General features: G+C 42.5%; 1 protein-coding gene across 1 annotated transcript in view; it reads left to right on the forward strand.

The window, feature by feature from the left end:
- The window catches only part of LOC122685409 (prolyl endopeptidase), a 136402-nt gene that overhangs the window by 65220 nt on the left and 51739 nt on the right, over nucleotides 1-19443 (forward strand). Inside the window, exons 8-10 of the mRNA XM_043890182.1 lie at nucleotides 8141-8332; nucleotides 12203-12400; nucleotides 18598-18701. Of these exons, the coding sequence (XP_043746117.1) occupies nucleotides 8141-8332; nucleotides 12203-12400; nucleotides 18598-18701 (494 nt within the window). The remainder of the gene's footprint in view (nucleotides 1-8140; nucleotides 8333-12202; nucleotides 12401-18597; nucleotides 18702-19443) is intronic.

Raw genomic sequence — 19443 nt, forward strand, 5'->3', positions numbered from 1 at the left:
ACATGCTAACATTGTACTACAAAAGGAAGCATAGTGTTTCTCAGACACTTAAATTATTCACTCAGCCATCTCTGCAATGCAAGGCAGGTGACCTCTAGTTTCTGGGTATCTGGGACAATTTTGACTCCCATGTTCATGCCTGGTGGGGCTGGCCATCTTTCAAAGGCAAAGAGGAAAGGTGGGGGTGGGGGGAATGAACATTCAAGGAACTTGAAACACATGAGTTGTCTCAAGTTGAGCAAAGTCATCAGAGCATTAAAAAGTCAGGCTAAGAAGGAGGGCTTCTGTGAGAGACAGGGAGTTATCAGAAAATAACTTTGTGTTTCTGAGTGGGAATGCCAACAACCCAAAAGAATTGGAACATCAAAAGACAGTATAAAAGTAAGGAAAAAAAAAACATTAATTTTGAAGTAAAATATGAAGTACTAGTGACAAAATTAGTAATTTTACCAATTTTTAAATTAGTAATTATAAAGGTGTTTTCCTAGGAAAATGGCTGTGTGCCCTGAGAGATGGAAATAAGATTTTTATAAGTTCACTGTTAGCAAATAAATAGTGCTGTTCTGAAGCCACATTCTGCTTATTTTTGTCATTTGAGGAATGCTGGGTTGATAACCAGCATTGGGATCGTAGTGAGTATTTTCTTGGCATTTTCTGTGTGCCAAGTTCTAGATACTCCATTGTCTTTTCAGCAACCCCTAAGGAGCCTGTGTTGTTACCTGGAGGAAACAGAAAGGTGAGGCCAGTTAGCTTTTCTGATGCCATTGAAAGATTCAGACCCAGGTCAGCTGGTTTCCATGCCCATGTTTCAGCCATCACCGTGTGGCAGGCGCGACAGAATGAAGGCATCAGGCCAGAAAGAGCAGCAGCCTTCTGCTCTCCTAGGTCCCTGAGCATGACCCGTGTCTGCTCTGCATTTGTGAACCGTTGTCAGAGGCCAAGGCCTCCGTGTTGTGTCGATGTGAGTGCACTTTTTAGCTCCTGTTATGAGAGAGCTTATAAAACATTTTCTACGGAATATACTTAATAACATTGATTTTCAAAGAAAGCAATACAAGTAATGAATTGCTCTAGAGAAAGTTTTAGATATTTTAAGCTCACCTTCACTCAGTAAATTAATCTTTCCCCCACCAAGAAACAGATTTATAAAAAGTAATTTTAACTTCAGTGTAGAGAAGTTTGGGAATCGAATTCTGTTGACTTCAAAAGGAAGAACCACTTACACACAAAAATACCTCAGAAGAGGTGGGCAAAGGTGAGATGGTTTGAGAATTTAGCCATGTCTCTTTTTTTTTTTAAAGTAACTTCGTTGTGTGTGTTTTTTTTTTTTTTTAATTAAATCAGTAGCGTTTTAACTTGTGAATAACAAAATGGAATGAGTCCCATTGTTCAACTGGAATACCATTTCTCCTGAATTATCTTGTGGCCAAAGCCTGAGGAGCATGGGTTCCCAGAGAGCCAAAGGATTTCTTGAGCCCTTGTTTTAAACGTGCTGCCCTCTGAGCCTGTACTTTGAACACTTTTTCATATTGTAGTTGGATTTGTATAAATCCAGCCACAGTCCTAAGTCTGACTTGTGTGCATTTATGACTTAAATCGGTGTTTCAGAAATTGGTGGCAGATAATGACCACAAACTTTTTTTAATTGTTTTAGCGCTGTTTGGAGCTTGATTATTTAAAACAAGTGCATGACATCTTCAGGGTCACCTGACTGTACAGAGATACTAAAGGAAATTTATGCTATGTTTTGCCTTTAGTGGACGTTTCAGTGACTTTTTTACAGGCAGGGGAAAGCAGGGCCATAGTAAATACCACTGCAATGGCTGTAAGACCTTTTCAGTCAGAAACCATAAGATGGTTACTTTGAGAAATAAAGGTTTCACATCAGGAAATGTTTTATTGTCAGGGGAACATTTAAGGAATCTGACATTTCCCTGAACTAAGACTTCGTGTTTACAAATGTCACAGTCCAGAAAATTGTTTCATCATTCTTATAATAAACAAATGTAGCTTTCTGACTCTCTGCAAATTTTGCATTGCCAACTAATTTTTTTACTTTGTCTTATAAGGAATAATGGTCTTTGGATATCTTTTCCTTTTAAAATGTTGTTTTACGTTAACTAAGATGCATTTGTCTTTGAATAGATCACCTGCTTTGGGGGTCAGCAATTTGTCACTGGAAAAAGAAAAATGTTTGACTCAGATTTGGAACTTAATTATTTATGACAATCAATTGTAGGGACTTTAGTTTGTGGGAATGTAGCAGGTGATATAATAATCTACTTGAATAGTCTAATTGAAACAACCAAAATGTTGTAAGAAAAGTTAATAAAGTATCTACTAAATATATTGCTAATTGGCATAAAAGAAGAGAAATCATAGAGACCAAAGACGAAATGAAAGCAGGAATCCTGGGATGTAAGCTGGTTTGTCTCAGAATGTTTCTGCTGGGTTTTGAGTCTGAGCTTCCCTTTGGTGGTGGTGTATGGATTATTGAGAAATAGAGCTGCGAACAGTGGAGTGGGAAGTTGGGGAAAGACAGGGTATGCAGTAAGGAAACCTGGCTGTCTCTATCTTGGAGGCAGGCTTTTAATTCTCCTAAAACAGAAGGACTGACGTCCACACGTGTGCACGTTGACTTGATTCCCTCCATGGGGCCCAAAACTCTCCACGCCAGGAATTGAAAGTGCTCCCAGGTTGGTTGCCTCCCAAGAAGCAAACAGAAGCCAGATACAAATTTTATCTGAAATAATGTCACTTCAGCCCAGGCCTTCAAGAATTCTCACAGACAGCATATCAAGGGAAATCAGTTCACAATCAGAAATCACAGATTAGATGAAGAAATTCACCAGCATGAGAAGTAGAGCCAGCAGATTCACACCAGAGTGGAATTATCAGATACCTAATGAAGTTGAGGGCCTTCCCTGGTGGCTCAGAGGCTAAAGCGTCTGCCTGGAATGCGGGAGACCCCGGTTCGATCCCTGAGTTGGGAAGATCCCCTAAAGAAGGAAATGGCAACCCACTCTGGTACTCTTGCCTGGAGAATCCCATGGAGGGAGGAGCCTGGTAGGCTACAGCCCATGGGGTCGCAAAGAGTCAGACAGGACTGAGCAACTTCACTTTCACTTTCTAATGAAGTTGAAACTGAAACTGAAATACTTTGGCCGCCTGATGCGAAGAGCTGACTCATTTGAAAAGACCCTGATGCTGGGAAAGATTGAAGGCAGGAGGGGAAGGGGACAACAGAGGATGAAATGGTTGGATGGCATCACCGACTCAGTGGACATGAGTTTGGGTAAACTCCAGGAGTTGGTAATGGACAGGGAGGCCTGGCGTGCTGCAGTCCATGGGGTCGCAAAGAGTCGGACACAGCTGAGCAACTAAACTGAACTGAGTATAAAATAATTGTGTAAATGCACTTTTAAAAACAGTGATGCTGCTTTTTAAAAAAAAATAAATGAGAAGCTTGGAAACATAAGCAAGAAACAAGATATTATAAACAATGACCAAACATTTGGAAGAGGACTAAGTAGAACTTCTAAAATTAGAAGTATAATTAATGTTAAAAGTTAGGTTATTAGGTTAAAGAAAAGATGAGACATAGCTGAAGAGAGAATTTGTGAAGGTGAATATAAAAAGAAATTACATAGAATGCAACCCACAAAGAGATGGAAAGCATTTGAGTGGTTAGGAGACATGGAGAAGAACATATTGGGACCATCCATTTTTCAGAAGACAACTGGCCAAATTTGTTAAAATGAAAATGATGTAGCTGTCTTAATACTGGAGTAGACTTTAAAGCAACATACATTACTTGAGATAAAACTTCATAATCATAAAAAGTTCAATTTAGTTTTATTTAGATATAATAATTCTAATTGTGTGTGTATCTAACAGCGTACTTTCAAAATACAGAGAGTAAAAATTAACAGAAATACAACTGATGAGACAAATCTACAATCAGAAGCATTTTAACAGACCTTTTCTTTAACTGATAGAAAAAATGGCCCCTTAAACCAATAAATATTTAGATTCAAACAAAAGATTAATAAATTACTTAATAGATCGGTAAGGTGGTCTGACACTCCCATCTCTTTAAGTATTTCCCACAGTTTATTGTGATCCATGCAGTCTTTAGCACAGTCATTAGATCCACGAAGGCTTTAGCATAGTCAATGAAGTGGAAGTAGAATTCTCTTGCTTCTTCCTTAATCCAGTGAATGATGGCAATTTGATCTCTTCCTCTGCCTTTTCTAAATCCAGCTTTTGTACACCTGGAAGTTCTCAGTTCATGTACTGCTGAAGCCTAGCTTGAAAGATTTTGAGTGTAACCTTGCTAACATGTGAAATGAGCATAATCATACAGTAGTTTGAACAATCTTTGGCATTGCCTTTCTTTGGGATTGGAAAGAAAACTGATCTTTTCCAGTCCTGTGGCTACTGCTGAGTTTTCCAAATTTACCAACATATTCAGTGGAGCACTTAAACAACATCATCTTTTAGGATTTTAAATAGCTCAGCTGGAATTCCATCTCTGCTAGCTTTGTTCTTAGTAGTGCTTCCTAAGGCCCACTTGACTTCACGTTCCAGGATGTCCAGCTCTTAGATGAGTGACACATTATCGTGATTATCTAGGTCATTAAGACCTTTTTTGTACAGTTCTTCTGTGTGTTCTTGCCACCTCTTCTTAATATCTTCTGCTTCTGTTAGATCCTTACCATTTCTGTCCTTTATCATGCCCATCCTTGCATGAAATGTTCCCTTGATATCTCCAGTTTTCCTGAAGAGATCGCTGATCTTTCCCGTTCTGTTTTTCCTCTGTTTATTTGCATTGTTTATTTAAGAAGGCCTTCTTTTTTCTTTTTGCTGTTTTCTAGAACTCTGTATTCCTTCAGGCATATCTTTCCCTTTTTCCCTCGCCTTTCCCTTCTCTTCTTCCCTCAGCTATTTGTAAAGCCTCCTCAGGCAACCACTTTTCAGTCTTGCATTTCTTTTTCTTTGGGATGGTTTTGGTCACCACCTCCTGTTCAGTGTTACAAACTTCCATCCATAGTTCTTCAGGCACTCTGTACCAGATCTAATCCCTTGACTATTGGTCACTTCCACTGCATAGTCATAAGGGATTTGATTTAGGTCATTCTTGAATGACCCAGTGGTTTTCCTTACTTTCTTCAATTTAAGTGTAAATTTTGCAATAAGGAGCTCATGATCTGAGCCATAGTCAGCTCCAGGTCTTGTTTTTACTGACTGTATAGAGCTTCTCCATCTTTGGCTGCAAAGAGCATTATCAGTCTGATTTTGGTATTGACCACCTGGTGATGTCCATATGTAGAGCCATCTCTTGGGTTGTTGGAAGAGGGTGTTTGCTATGACCAAGTGCATTCTCTTGACAAGACTCTATTAGCTTTTGCTCTGCTTCATTTTGTAAACTGCAACTTAGCATATCACAGCAAAAATCTGCAAAATACACATTCTTTTCAGTCATATAAACATTTTAAAGTCACTTAAGAAAAATTAGGCCACAAATTTTTTGTCAACAATTTTAAAAAGATTGAAATCATACAGAGTATGTTCTTTGTATACAGTAGGATTTAACCAGAAGTCAATAATGATAACCAGAGGATAAATAATCTTACAAAGATACTGTCAGATCAGACACCAAGAATAGAAAGAAATCAGACTCAAAAAATCAAATTCAAAAATTAGAAATTCAAAAATGAGGCAAAATTAGACTGTAGCGTTCATGGCTACATGTTAAGGCAAAAAGTGAACAAAGACAAATAAGAAAGTGATTACCATAAAAGGATAATAATTACCTTCAAGGGGTAGAGGGCTTGTTCAGGCCATCATAGTGCAAGAAGTTCCTTCTTGTTTTGTCATCAAAAATATATCCATTGTACTTAAGTGCTTATTCTTCCAGATGAACTTTGAACAGTATTGTCAAATTCTCTAAAAAGCATTTGGAATTGTGTTAAGTTTATAGATTTCTTCTGGAATTATTTGCATCTTTGAAATAGTAAGTCTTCCCATCTAGGGATATGGTATGTGTTTCCAATAACTCAGTTTTGTTTCATTGTTTTTTAAGATTCTTTAGAAAAATTTTAGAGCTTTTCTCATAGAGTCCATGTTTCTTGTTAAGTACATTCCTAAGTATTTCATTAATTTTGCTTCTAATGTAAATGAGGCCCCCCGCTGCCCCCACCATGTTTTCCAATAGGTATTACTAATATGTGGGAAAGCTAAAGCTTTTTTTAAACTGCCTATCTTATTATTTTTAATTCCTGTAGTTTATCTTAAAATAATATTTGTTGTGTTTTTGTTGTGGGGTGAGTATTAGTAGTTACTTTATAATAACTTTCTCATTTGCTTACTGTTTCTCAATAGTTGAGAATGTGAGGCTCAGCAAAGGATAAAGAGTTTGTTCAAGGTCATGTGGCTAAATACTGGTTGGAGCTGGGGTTTTAATCCTGTTATGTATAACTGAAAAACTACCATGGGATTATATTTTCCCTGATTAATTTAATTCAACAACAAATTATATAAAGATGTTGTGTTATGGAGATGAATTAGATAATGAATGTAAAATCGCCAGGAATGTAAATGAACTATCCAAATTAATGTAGCAGTTTCACTGTGAAATTAAAGGTAAGAGATTCATTGGAGAATAGTTGAGATCTGGCTTGCCTTTGAGCAGTTTAGAAGTCATAGAGCTTTCTCGTTTATAAAATTTTTGAGATGTCCTCTGAATATTTATGTCTGATGGGTTATGAACCAGATGCCTTCCCAGTGGATTTTTTTTAATATTAAAAGTGGCATTTAGTAAGCCATTTAAATGATAATGATAGTGGATGCATTTAAGGTTTCTTTGCAGTGATGACCTTCAGCAGACTAGTTCTTACAACAGAAGGATTGGAAAGTGTTCCCCCTTGCGTTCAACACCAGTTTTATTTTGTACCTTTGAAGGTGCCATTCTATTTGGGTGCTGAATATCTAGCAGTGAATAAAAAAAAGACAAATTATAAACAAGCATATTAGGTACGGTTGACCCTTGAACCACATGGAAGTTATAGTCAACCCCCTGGATACATGGTCCCTCTGCATCCATGAATTCAGCCAACCGCAGATCATGTGTTGAGTACTGCAGTATTTACCATTGGAAAAAACCCTCCCATAAATGAACCCATGCAGTTCGAGCCGGTGTTGCTCAAGGGTCAGCTGTGTATATCTTGAGAGAAGCGCTATGAAGAAATGGTTTGTGAGTGGGTCCGGCAGGCAAGGCAGCGTACAACAGGCCCTGAGGTGAAGCATGTCGTAAGGAGCCTGCCGAAGGCCAGTGTTGCCGGAGGACCGGGTGAGGCACAGGTTGGAGCATCTGAGGTTGGCTCAGTGGCAAGGCCTGTAACATGCGGGCCATGGAGACCATAAGAAGGAATTTGGATTTTATTCAGAGAGCCATGGGGAGATTTCTAAGAAGGGTACCAACTGGGACCGGTGTAAGATACTAAGACACTGTGGTGGGAAGACCAGGCGGAAAGCTGATGCTGCAGACCAGGGTTTCGCAGCTATGGACTCTTGACATTCAGGGCTGGCTGACTCTTTGTCCGGGTGGCTATTCTATATCTTGACACAGCATCTCTGGCCTCTACCCAGAGGTAGGTAGAGGCAGAGAGTAGCAGCCCTCCTGGCACTTTCCAAGTCATGACCACCACGGTGTCTACAGACATCTCCACGAGTCCCTCGGGGGATGCGGTATTCCTCAGCTGTGAGCCACTGCTCATCACCAGAGGGAATGAAGACTTGGGGTGGAGTGATGGAGGGGAGGTAGAGAGACGTGCTTAGATTTGAGACCCACTTAGGTCGAAGAGGATGTGCTGGATTACAGGGATTCAGACAGATTCCTTGGACGGAGAATTCTCCACTCATCTTCATTGCCAGGTTTTTCTGGAAAAGCTTCCTTTGCGGTTTTTGGAAAGCTTAAAATTCACCCACGGTCATCCTAGCTCTATCTCGTGCCTTAGATCTTCCAAACGCTGTGTCTGCTTTGTGTTCTGCAGACAGAAAAGATCTGTCCCCTCCCTACACACAAACCACACCCCCTCAAACCCCAGAGAGGTGACGGAGGTGCTTGGTCTCTCACCAGGAATCCTGAAGTGGGTGAAGCTGATCGACAACTTCGAAGGGGAGTATGACTACGTGACCAACGAGGGCACCGTTTTCACCTTCAAGACAAACCGCCATTCCCCGAACTACCGCCTGATCAACATTGACTTCACGGACCCCGAGGAGTCCAGGTGGAAAGTGCTGGTTCCTGAGCATGAGAAAGATGTCTTAGGTAAGAGTCCATGCCGCTTGGAGGTCGTGCTTTCTGGTAAGAATGTCAAGACGTTGGTGTATGTCTCATTCTTGTAACCGGTCACAAGGTAAAGAACCTTCAACTTATGATCCTGAGAAGTCTTAATAGAGCAGCCAAGTGTTTATTACCATGTGACATTTTATAATTAGCCCAATATTGCGTGGGATCTTCATAAAAATTGTGACGGTATGAATCCAGACCTTCAAAGGTGGAGCTTTTTTTTATTAAATATCAGCTGTCTTTGTGTAGCTATTATCTGATAATAAGTGCTAATATTAAAAATTTTTTTTAAACTAGTTGGATTCAGAATCCTTAGTTTTCAGCTTTGGAACAACCCTTGGCGGTTTGTTTTATACCTATTGTAGATATTAGGCTGGATTTATAGTCCTCTTACCAGAAGAGAAGAGAGAGTATTGTCAGATTTAATTGAGATCCATTGCACCATGCTGCAATAACGTCTTAAGAGCATCACGTCTGAGTCCATCATGTTTCACAGTGCCTTTAAGTTCCCATTTATTCATTTTCTCAGTGATTTTCAAAAAATGATGTATTGCTTTATAAGTTACTCATTGCCTGAAAGCTGGATTTGACTTAAAATGAGACTCACTAATTTTGCTACAGTTTTTGACACAAAAGGAGAAGCGAATACCTTCAAGCTAGGGAAGAGTTTGCTTGTGGATGTGAACTTCTGCTGATGGGTTGAATAGGAATAAAATCTAGGGCCATTCCAAGGGAAGGTATAAGGTGTATAATCAGGAAAATAATTCTTTGTGAAAGCAGCAGAGTGGCCCTGTGTCAGACAAAGCAGTCCTGACATGGGTTTTTCAGTGACTTGAAGCACATATATTGGAGTCAGATGCAAGTGCTCATCCTGGAAAAGTAAGGACCCTTCCTCCCTGGCTCAACGCAGCATGCTCTGTGCCTGCGGATAGTTCAGTCTGGCCTGGCTTGTAGAGCAGGAGGCGGGCACACAATTACAGCTGAGTCTCAGGAAGTGCTTCACTCACGTGCTCCTCTCTGCCCCTGGCTACCTGGCTCACCCATCCACCCGCTTCTGTACGGAGGCCTCTTACACCTCGGGCAGTCCTATCGAACAGGACCCAAGACAACCCTGTCCATGCCCTTACCTGCTCAGCCCCTATCTTCAGCCCAGGACCACAGCTCATCCCAGGCTCTTCTCTGTCCAAAACTGCCTCTCAGCTTGGATTAGGCATCAGTGCTGTATCTCTTCCAGCTGAGTTCTCCTGGTGGGGAGGGGACTTAACAACAGGAAGGGGGCTCTTTCCAGGGAAGCCTGTTCATCTGTCTCCTCAAAACCTTCTGTTCACTCTCTGGACCTCATATGTTGGATGAAGGACCCGAGAATCTTAGAACAGGTGTCCTGCCTTCTCCGTTAACATCTTCATGTGAGGAAACCGGTTTGCAGCAACTTTGGCTTCTGTGCAAGCTGAGACAGAATGTTCCCTCCAGGGGTGGTAAGAGCCAGCTCTTGGTGAGCACTTCTTATTGCCACCAGAGGGCCCCTTGGGCCTTGGTGGGTCCAAAGGAGAGTTGCTGGCACAAGTCTTTGTGAAGAGTGCCCTGGGTGCTTTTCAGGTGAAGGTCAAGTTGGAACAGCGATTCTCTTGCATGGAATCATCAGAAATGCAAATATTTCCCAAGAAATGTGAATTTTCTGCCTTTTAAAGCCCCCCACCCCCAAAGCAGTTTTAACTATACCTTAAGGTGACAATCCTTGTCTCACCTGCAGATCTAATGAAATGCAAATCAATGCTCGGAGATTTGTGGAAGCAGTGATGTATTTTTATAACCTTCCCTTTGGAAGGTTATAAGTTCTTTACCCTGGGAAGGGGAAACCTTCAATATTCACTAGAACTCATCAATTCAAAGAGAAGCGCAGATAAATTTGCAATATATCATTAGCACATAACGCCCTACTGAGAATAAAAACTAGAGATGAATCATAAAGTACAGCTGTTAAGTCAGAGCTTTTATTAACGACAGTCTACAAATCACCTTGTCCTTTTCTTATTCCCTTTGTCTATTTTAGAATCCTGATGTACTTGTAGTTAACACAGATTGATTATTTTTTGACAGAAATAATTTACTTCCTTCCCCCCACCTTTCTTTGAAACATTAAAGCCATGTGAAATACATTGCTTGATTGAAGTACTTTAAAAAAATCATATTGGCGGATGAGCAAATGACTTGTAGGTGTAATAGTTCTTTTTTACATCCTGACTTGAGAAGCTTGCAGTAGGAATTAAACAACCTGACAAGACTGGAGCCCCTGGTGATCCTCAGAGCTCCCTCTGGCCCGTGTCTTGTTGAGCATTGATAATGTTTTATGTGTGAGCTGCTAGTTTCCTGGGTTATAAAAATAAGCAGCATTAAAAGCCCCTTGCCTTGCTCCATACCATGAAAACCAAGAAAGGCTCATCTTTTCCACATTCCTGAGCTGTTCCCTGCAGCCCTGTGCTGGCTTGCGTTTGCCACAGCCTCTCTCTCTGGATGGCCTGTCTCCATCGCTGGCCGATCTCGTCCAGGGCACGGTGGATTGCGCTGAGGCCTGCCCGCACCACTTCCTCCTCTCCTCCTCTGCCCGCTTACCTCCGCGCTCCCAGCTCCATCACCGACAGCACAGCACTGAAGCTGCGGCCTGGGCACGGGGATGGGGGGGTGGAACTCCTGTCTCTGCCTCCCTCTCAGAGCCCCCTCCTCACCGCGGCCTGGGGACTCTTCCTGGAGATGCCCTTCATTTCTTGGCCACCCTTCTCCAGACTATATCCCCAGCCCTGTGTGGTGCTCTGCTTGGCTTCTTGGGGATCTGGTCTCTTCTCCACCCTCCATGTACACCGTTGTTCTCTGGTCAGCCATGGGATGCATACATCCGTCACTGTCGTCACCCTTTGTGTGTGTCACCCTTTTGTCCAGCAGTAGCTCCGCAGTAATGACTGAGTCAGAACTCAAGTTCCCCCACCCAGCTCACCGAACCCCCAGCAGACCTCCCACCACCAACCCCACTCACCCCCAAAAGGGACAATGGTTTTCTTCTTGAAAATGGGCCTCCCACTCATTCTCTTTCCCAGTCTTCCTCCCTTCCTGCTTCATTCCTGGTTCATTCGCCCTTCCTGGTTCATTCATATTCCTTTTCTCTCTTATCTCCAGTTCTGGCCTTGGTTCTTTGAGTTGTGTTTTCCCACCTTCTCGCCCAACAGAGAGCTGCCCTGCCCCTAACACCATCCAGGCACCCCCACTTTCACTGTCCTCCAGATGTAACTCAGCACTTGCTCAAGGGCTCCCACTTACTTTGAATCTCAACCAGCCACTCACTCACCTTTGTTTACACATTACTACTTATATTTTTACATGATTGTGTCTCCGGGGCAGAAGTGACCTCATCTCCTTGCTGGTCTGTCCAGCACCTTTCAGGGTGCCAAGCACATGCCAAGCAAGGATTTGGTACATTCTTCTTGAATAAACAATCTTGGCAGACGAAGAGCATGGTTCAGGTTTTGTTGTTTTCCGTCTGTACGTCCTGTAACGTGATAGTGGGCACAAAATAGGGCCGCAGGGTCACTTGTGTTACACACGTTATCGAGACCATCAAAGGCTCCTGGTCCCAGGTGGAGAATGTGTTATTACCTCTGGACCTGACATTGGCAATGATTTATTAGAGGGATGTGCCGAAAACACAACGAATGATTAAAGCCAATTATAAACTCACTCGGCCAGTCTCAGGGCCACAGACCACAGTGTAGAGCCCCAGGACTGTCGTTCAGCGAAATGAGTATGTTTTTGGCTAATTTTGAAAGCCACGCTAGGTTTTATGTGCCCTTATCTTTTCAGAGTGGGTAGCCTGCGTCAGGTCCAACTTCTTGGTGCTCTGCTACCTGCACGACGTGAAGAACACCCTGCAGCTCCACGACCTGGCCACCGGTGCTCTCCTCAAGACCTTCCCCCTGGAGGTCGGCAGCGTCGTGGGCTACAGCGGTCAGAAGAAGGACACCGAAATCTTCTACCAGTTTACTTCCTTTCTATCTCCAGGTGAGAGTCTTTCCACCAACACGGTCCAGTTTAAAAATTGCACTCCCGTTTGGGTTTCTTTTGATAAACTGAAATATGATGCCATGTTATGTTGAAAATCACATGTGCTGTGTTACAGCCAGAATTACTTAATATAAACTGGTAAAACGGACGCTCAGAACAGAGGGAAACATCAACACCTAAAACTGCACTCTCATTAATCTTATATCCTGAGTCTCTTTTCTGGGGACAGGACCAGCTGTTGTTCTAGGTTGATTTGAAAAATCGGTATGAACAAGTAAAACCGTAGATTCAGCCTTTAGTCTATATATATATCAAAACACACACAGCACAGATAACTAAAAGTGTTAAATAAAAATCTGTAGTCACATCTGACATTTAAAAGCTGTTTTAAAACTGAGACTACATTCTGCTTTTGTTAAGCTGGATTAAAATAAAATTCTAAAAGTATAGTGTTACATCATATGGAGGGGGAAAAAAAAACAACAACTTGTTACTTGGTTCTAGTAGAAAAGGAAGAAAACATTTGCAATTTTGTGGCATCAGTCAATTTTTCCCAAAGTAAACATAACTCTTTTTATACGTTTTTTTTTTTTTTTTAGGTTTTTCACACTCACTTTGCTTGTTTGGGTTTTTTCCTGTTTCTGTACTTGGCTGCATTCAGCATTTCTGTTACAGCCAAAGCTATAACACCCTAACTTGTCCCAGGAGCCTGGCCAGTTGGCAATTTGCAGTTGACTGGGCAGACCTTATCCTGAAAGCAATCTGGCTGAAGAAATGTCTGCACGTTCCTTATTTGTTTTTCAAGCTCCTTCATCGTCCTTTTTGTCCTAGCCAATTTTGTTGCGGTTGTTTGGTTCTTGGCAAATAAAGCAGATGTAGGGGAGAGCTGAGCAGGAGTAGAAACGACTTTGTCCTCCTCCCAGGGTTTGGCAGATGACAATGATGGCTGATCCACTTTTCTCTGTGTGCCTCGGAGTCACAGAACAGGCAGTTTTTAAGGAATCTTAACCGTCATGGCAGGTTGTTGTCAGGGTTATTAAATCAGAAGAATAATGTTCTGTACATAGGTCTGATGGTCCATCTGGGACATCTAGCAACCTTTACCCACCCACGCACCTTTCAGAGGATCTCACAAAGATGTGGACGCCAGGGCCAGGGGCCCTGAACTGACAGGTCAAGTACCTCACGTCAGGGTGTCCTGCTCCTCCCAAAGCCTGGAGGACAGTGGCAGCCAGTGGACAGGAACCAAGGAAAATTGCTTTCCTCCTCTCAGCCCAGTGCTGTGGGGTCTGCACTGTTTGCCTCAACTTACACTGGTTCCAGAAATTGAACTTTGGAAAACCTCATAGTCTTTTGAAGAGTTTTAATGGATAAAGAGCAGCAAAGAGAACAGAGCAAGGCTGGCTCACCTGCTCTTCATAAAAGCCAGAGTCTCCAGAGGCCTGTAAACCACCTTCCGTGACCCCATGTGGCCATTTATTTCAGGGACAAGTTCATCATTACCCGAAGATGAAAGGGCTCATTGTCCTAGCATAAAATGATGGGTTCTGTGCCAAGCAGTGAAATATTATCTGTGACTCTGGCTGTGAAGTCTGGAAAGAGAAGTGTGTTCCTGATTCTGTACCAGCAGGCAGCTCCTGAGCAAGCTTTATCTGTCACTGCAATGCTTTCTTCTTCTCCTTCGCCTTTTCCTAATTTGTTTTGCCTCCAGCCTTTTCTTTTCTCTCCTTATTGTAATCTGATACCTGAAATCAGAGAACAGGGCTTCCAGGCTCAGGCCTTCTGAACCAAATGTAAAAATAATTAAACTAGATTCCCTGAAAGCAGGAAATGGCCAGTGTGTACATATGTACACGTCCATATACATGCATGTCTGCTTTTCAAAGGCGGTCTTGCACTGCTCTCCAAAAGTTGACTGTCCACTGCTGCAGTAAACAACAGACACTAAATTATAAATAAAGCTCCAGGGCCAAAAGTACCTGCTGCGCCAACTGCTGTGGACACCTGATATATCTGACAGGTGTACACCTGCTGACCTTGCTTCCCATGAAAGTACATGGTGAAGACATGTCTTGAGCAAAGCCATTTGGAAGAAAATGGGCCCACATTGTAACGTGAATCCCTATGGCCTAATGATGTTTTGTGTCCTTGTCTCAGTTGGTTTGCTAAGTAGAAGAATCGGGTGTCGGATTGGAGAAAACAGCCTAGAGTCATGAATCAGAGAGGACTGGTTAGGTGATCTCCAGGGAATAATTTCAAAGTTTAAGGGCAAAGGAGAACCGAATTTGGAAGTTCCTTAAGACCAGAGGACATGTCTTGGACTTGAGGAGATGGGACTCCTGATGAAAACAGTGCTTTAACAAGGCTATTCTAGCAAAAGGAAAGAGGGAGGGGCAATCAGTTCAGATATTCCTGCTATAATTGGAAGTAAATGTAAGGAGGTGAAAGAGATGGCAGTTAAAAGGAAGGGGCAATTCTAGGAGAATTGCGACTGCACTTGGAGGAAAACGGGCAACCAAGGCAGTTTGGAGCGCGATGCTCAACCACTGAGTGGTTGAACCGAGTGATGTTGTGCTCCTGGAACCCAGGAGGGGTGTCTAAGGCTCACTCCAGACTTCCGTGTGTGGTAATAATCCAGCACAGCCATCCCGGTTGCATGGCTCTGAGAAACAGGGAGAAGAAATCAAAGAACCTTTGCCAGACTCTCTGGGAAAAGCATAAAAATGCTATAGAGCAGTTTTAGGTCCATAGAAAACTGAAGGAAGGGGACAGAGATTTCCTGTGTCCTCCCTGTCCCTACCCGTGCACTGCCTCCCATTATCAGCATCCCCTCCTCCAGTGGCATAGTTGCTCCAGTTGATGAACCTGCACTGACACATCATAATTGCTCGGAGTCCATAACTTACCTTAGGACTCTCTCTTGGTATTGTTCATTCCAAGTTTGGATAAATGTATGATGGCCTGTATCCATCAGTATGTGTTTTTATGGTATCATGCAGAGTAATTTCAGTACCCTAAAAAGTCTGTGCACTCCGCCCTTTTCATCCCTTCTCCCCCTAGCCCCTGGCAATCACTGATCTTTTTACTGTCTCCATAGCTTTGTCTTTTCCAGAATGACCTATAGTTGGAATCATATTAATAGATTATATAGACTTTTTGGATTGGCTCCTTCACTTAGTAATATGCATTTAAGGTTGTTGCATGGCTTAATGGCTTATTTATTTTTTGCTATTATTATTTGCTTATTTATTTTTCGTAATAGTCCACTGTCTGGATGTTCCACCATTTACTTACGCATTCACCTTCTGAAGGACATCTTGGTTGCCTCCAACTTTTGGCAGTCATGAATAAAAGTGCTCTGAATATCTGTGTACAGGTTCTTGTGTGGACACATTTTCAACTTGTTTGGATAAATGACCAAAGAGTGCAAAAACATTTTAAGAGACTTGTTTTTGTTTGAGTTTTTTAAATTTTAATATCCTTAAAACCCAACCTGTAATTGGATGAAACAGTGTCTACATGGGTCATCTTTGCCGAGTTATTTTGCCTTTTCTTTGCATATCCAGTTTTCCAGACTCCTCTGTTGATCCTTTTGCAGTTTCTCCTAGAATTGTCCCTTCCTTTTAACTGCCATCTCTCTCACCTCCTTACATTTACTTCCAGTTATAGCAGGAATATCTGAACTGATTGCCCCTCCCTCTTTCCTTTTGCTAGAATAGCCTTGTTAAAGCACTATTTTCATCAGGAGTCCCATCTCCTCAAGTCCAAGACATCTCTTCTGGTCTTAAGGAACTTCCGGATTCGGTTCTCTTTTGCCCCTAAACTTTGAAATTATTCCCTAGAGATCACCTAACCAGTCCTCTCTGATTCATGACTCTAGGCTGTTTTCTCCAATCTGATACCCGGTTCTTATGCTTCGCAAACCAACTGAGACAAGGACACAAAACATCATTAGGCCATAGGGACTCACGTTACACCATGAGTCTGCAGTGGGCTCACCTGGACTGACCCAGATGGATCTGAAAACAGAAAATATCCATCAAGTAGATTAAGCACTGGTACCTTTAGGTATAACCCAGGCCCCTCCAAAGTGCCACTTCTGCCCCAAACAGAAGAACAGAGATCAGACACTTGTCACCCTTTCTCCCAACAGGAGCCAGCCCACGTTATATAATTTCATTCTTCTGCTAGAGGCTTTGATGTCTCGATTTTTCTAGATAAACAGGCATTTAGAGTGTGTTTCCTACTCACGGTCTTTCACTTAAGAAATTTCATTCTAGTACTTTGGTGACTTATCTCAGGGCACTGCCCCAGGAACTGGTAGGTGGTTAGAGCTGGGAATCCTGGCTCCCCATCCTTGGTGATCCACTATAGCTCAGGTAACAGTGATGCTGGGGTGAGTCCAGGGCTTAAATGGCTCATGCTTGTTCTGCAGTCTCGTTGTCATTATCTGGTTGTTTGGGTTTTCTTTTGAGGATGTAGATGCCTTTTTGTGTTTTGAGGAAGTGGGGCAGGTACTAATGAAGAAGCTCTTCAAAAATTAACATATATGTGAAGATAGCCTTTGCCCTCAAGACTACATTTATCTGGGCAAGTACAGTATGCAGTGTGTCTGGTAATTTAGAATGTATGCCCGGAGGATAGTCTGAAAATATTTTATGTATAAGGATATATTCCAACAAATATCCAAATACAGCTTCAACTAAGAAAGCCAGTAACTTCAGTCCTATCACGCATCTCCCCACTGTCAATGTTAATCATACATTGTATGATGTATTAAAAACCTTAAAATAATTTGTAAGCATGGGAATTGCGATAACATTCATGGGGATTGACAGTCCTGTTGTTAAAGTATCTAAACATATTGCTCTTTGCCAGTGGGGAGCAGAGTGCTGTTTCTCAGCTGTTAGTGAAGTTCATACATACACAGAGGAGTTGGAAAGAAAGCACGCTGCCATTTTAACACATGATCAATCAGTTTGAATGTACCCTGTGGGAGTAACTGCTTAGTTTCTGGTTTTGCAGCAAGTATCAGGCTCTCTAAATTGATTTTTCATATACCGACAGCGTATGTTTAAAGTATTATGTGGGAGGGCTGTTTCCACACCAGCCACTCTGGATGACTAATTCTGTTTCATAAACGATAGCAATGTCATTGTTTTCAAACAGTAATGATTTATCTTACTGATCGTTTCTTTGATTTAGTTCTTTGCTGTTGTTGTTAAGTTTTATTTATTTTGTGTTTTTGGCTGTGGTGGGTCTTCGTTGCTGCCCCTGGGCTTTCTCTAGTTATGGAGAATGGGGGCCACTCTCCAGTTGCAATGTGCAAGCTTCTTGTTGCAGAGGATAGGCCCTGGGGCGTGTAGGCTTCAGTAGCTGCAGCGTGTGGGCTCAGTCGTTGAGGCACACAGGCTTAGTTGCTCCACGGCATGTGGGATCCTTCCAGATCTGGGATCAAACCTATGTCCCTGGCATTGCAAGGCGAATTTTTATCCACTGGACCACCAGGGAAGCCCCTTTGATTTAGATATTAAATATTAGAATGTAGTAGCATTAAATTAAGGAAATGGGGTTTTAATTCGTGGATAAAATAGCTAAAAGTTTGCTGTGTATTCATCAGTGTGTGTTGTGCACAGTTACTTGGATAGTCAGAACTTTAAAGGCATCTCTGAAAAACTCCCCAGAAAGGCTGTCTTTGGTCCCTGATTGCTGTCCACGTGTGTGTCCACAGAGGGGTGGGTGTCAGGAAGCAATAGCCCCAGAGTTCCCATCAAGAGACCCTGGATTGGCTGTTGACTTTGGGCACATAATTTGAGTTTTCCGTCTTAATCACTGCTCAGGTGAAATAACCCTACATGAAGGTCCCATCTTCTTTGACCTGTACTCCTAAGTGACCTGGCATCGGGAAAGACCTGTTACGTTTCTGCCGTTAGGTTTTACCTCTGCTCTTAGTCCTGGAATGCATTAGAATCTTCTAAAATGATGCAGAGGTGACTGTTGTAAAAAAAGAAGACCAGGATGGCAATGATGAAGTGTGAACACTTATGTAGCATCACATCGTCCGCACGCCAGGCTGTTCTGAGGTCTCCTTCTGCAGTGACCTTAGACAGCACTGCTGACTGTACTTTGTGATCCTTGCCCCTCTTGTATCTGGTGAGTTTATGGACTGAACTAAGACTCCCATTTCCTCCTAGGTATCATTTATCACTGTGATCTGACCAAAGAGGAACTGGAGCCCAGAGTCTTCCGAGAGGTGACTGTGAAAGGAATCGACGCTTCCGATTACCAGACAGTCCAGGTAGGGGGTATTTTATCTCGACAATGTGAGTTAAAAAATCTGACTTTCAGGCCAGGCTGTGCACACCCCAGTTTGTCAGCAGCTGTGGAGGTGATCCACAGCATCACGGGCCACAGATACTTGGGAACACCTGCTGCTTCTGGGCATTGAGCCCAGCGAGGTCCCTGCCCTCTTGGAGTTTACAGATTCTGCCTATCTTGACAGGAAACCAGAGTCCCTTGTCTGGGGGATCAAAGCAGTACAGTTCGTCTGCTTGCTTGAAAGTGGATTGTTTTCTGGCTCAGGTCTCGTGATATGATAAGTAACAACATAGATATTTTTTCTCTACATGAAGTATTCATTCAAGTGCTAGAAGGCAGTCTTTGCAGTCTGAAGTTCATCTGCATGTCTGCCTGGCATAGGGTGAGCGCTCAGTAAAATATTAGGATGGATGAGTTAACTGTTTAATTGTCATGCTTGGCAAGCTTAGTCTCTGGTCACCATCAGGTTAAGAATCTCCATTTTTTTGTTTTCTCAGTGGCCCACAGGTACTGAGTCTCCCAGAAATCAAATCCCTCATTGACAAACGATGCAAAATGGCTCTGTTCCTTTGCATGACAGGTTACCTGACAGGTACCAGGTGTTTATCAGGGCTCTCCTACCAAGGGGCCTGGACCACAGAGACCCAGGTTAGGATTCAGAGTGTTGTTTCCAAAGGAAAGTTAGAAAAAAGATCACTAGATACCCTGAGAATGTTTCTGTG

The sequence above is a fragment of the Cervus elaphus genome, chromosome 28, assembly GCF_910594005.1.
Source record: "Cervus elaphus chromosome 28, mCerEla1.1, whole genome shotgun sequence".
In the NCBI taxonomy this organism is placed as follows: domain Eukaryota; kingdom Metazoa; phylum Chordata; class Mammalia; order Artiodactyla; family Cervidae; genus Cervus; species Cervus elaphus.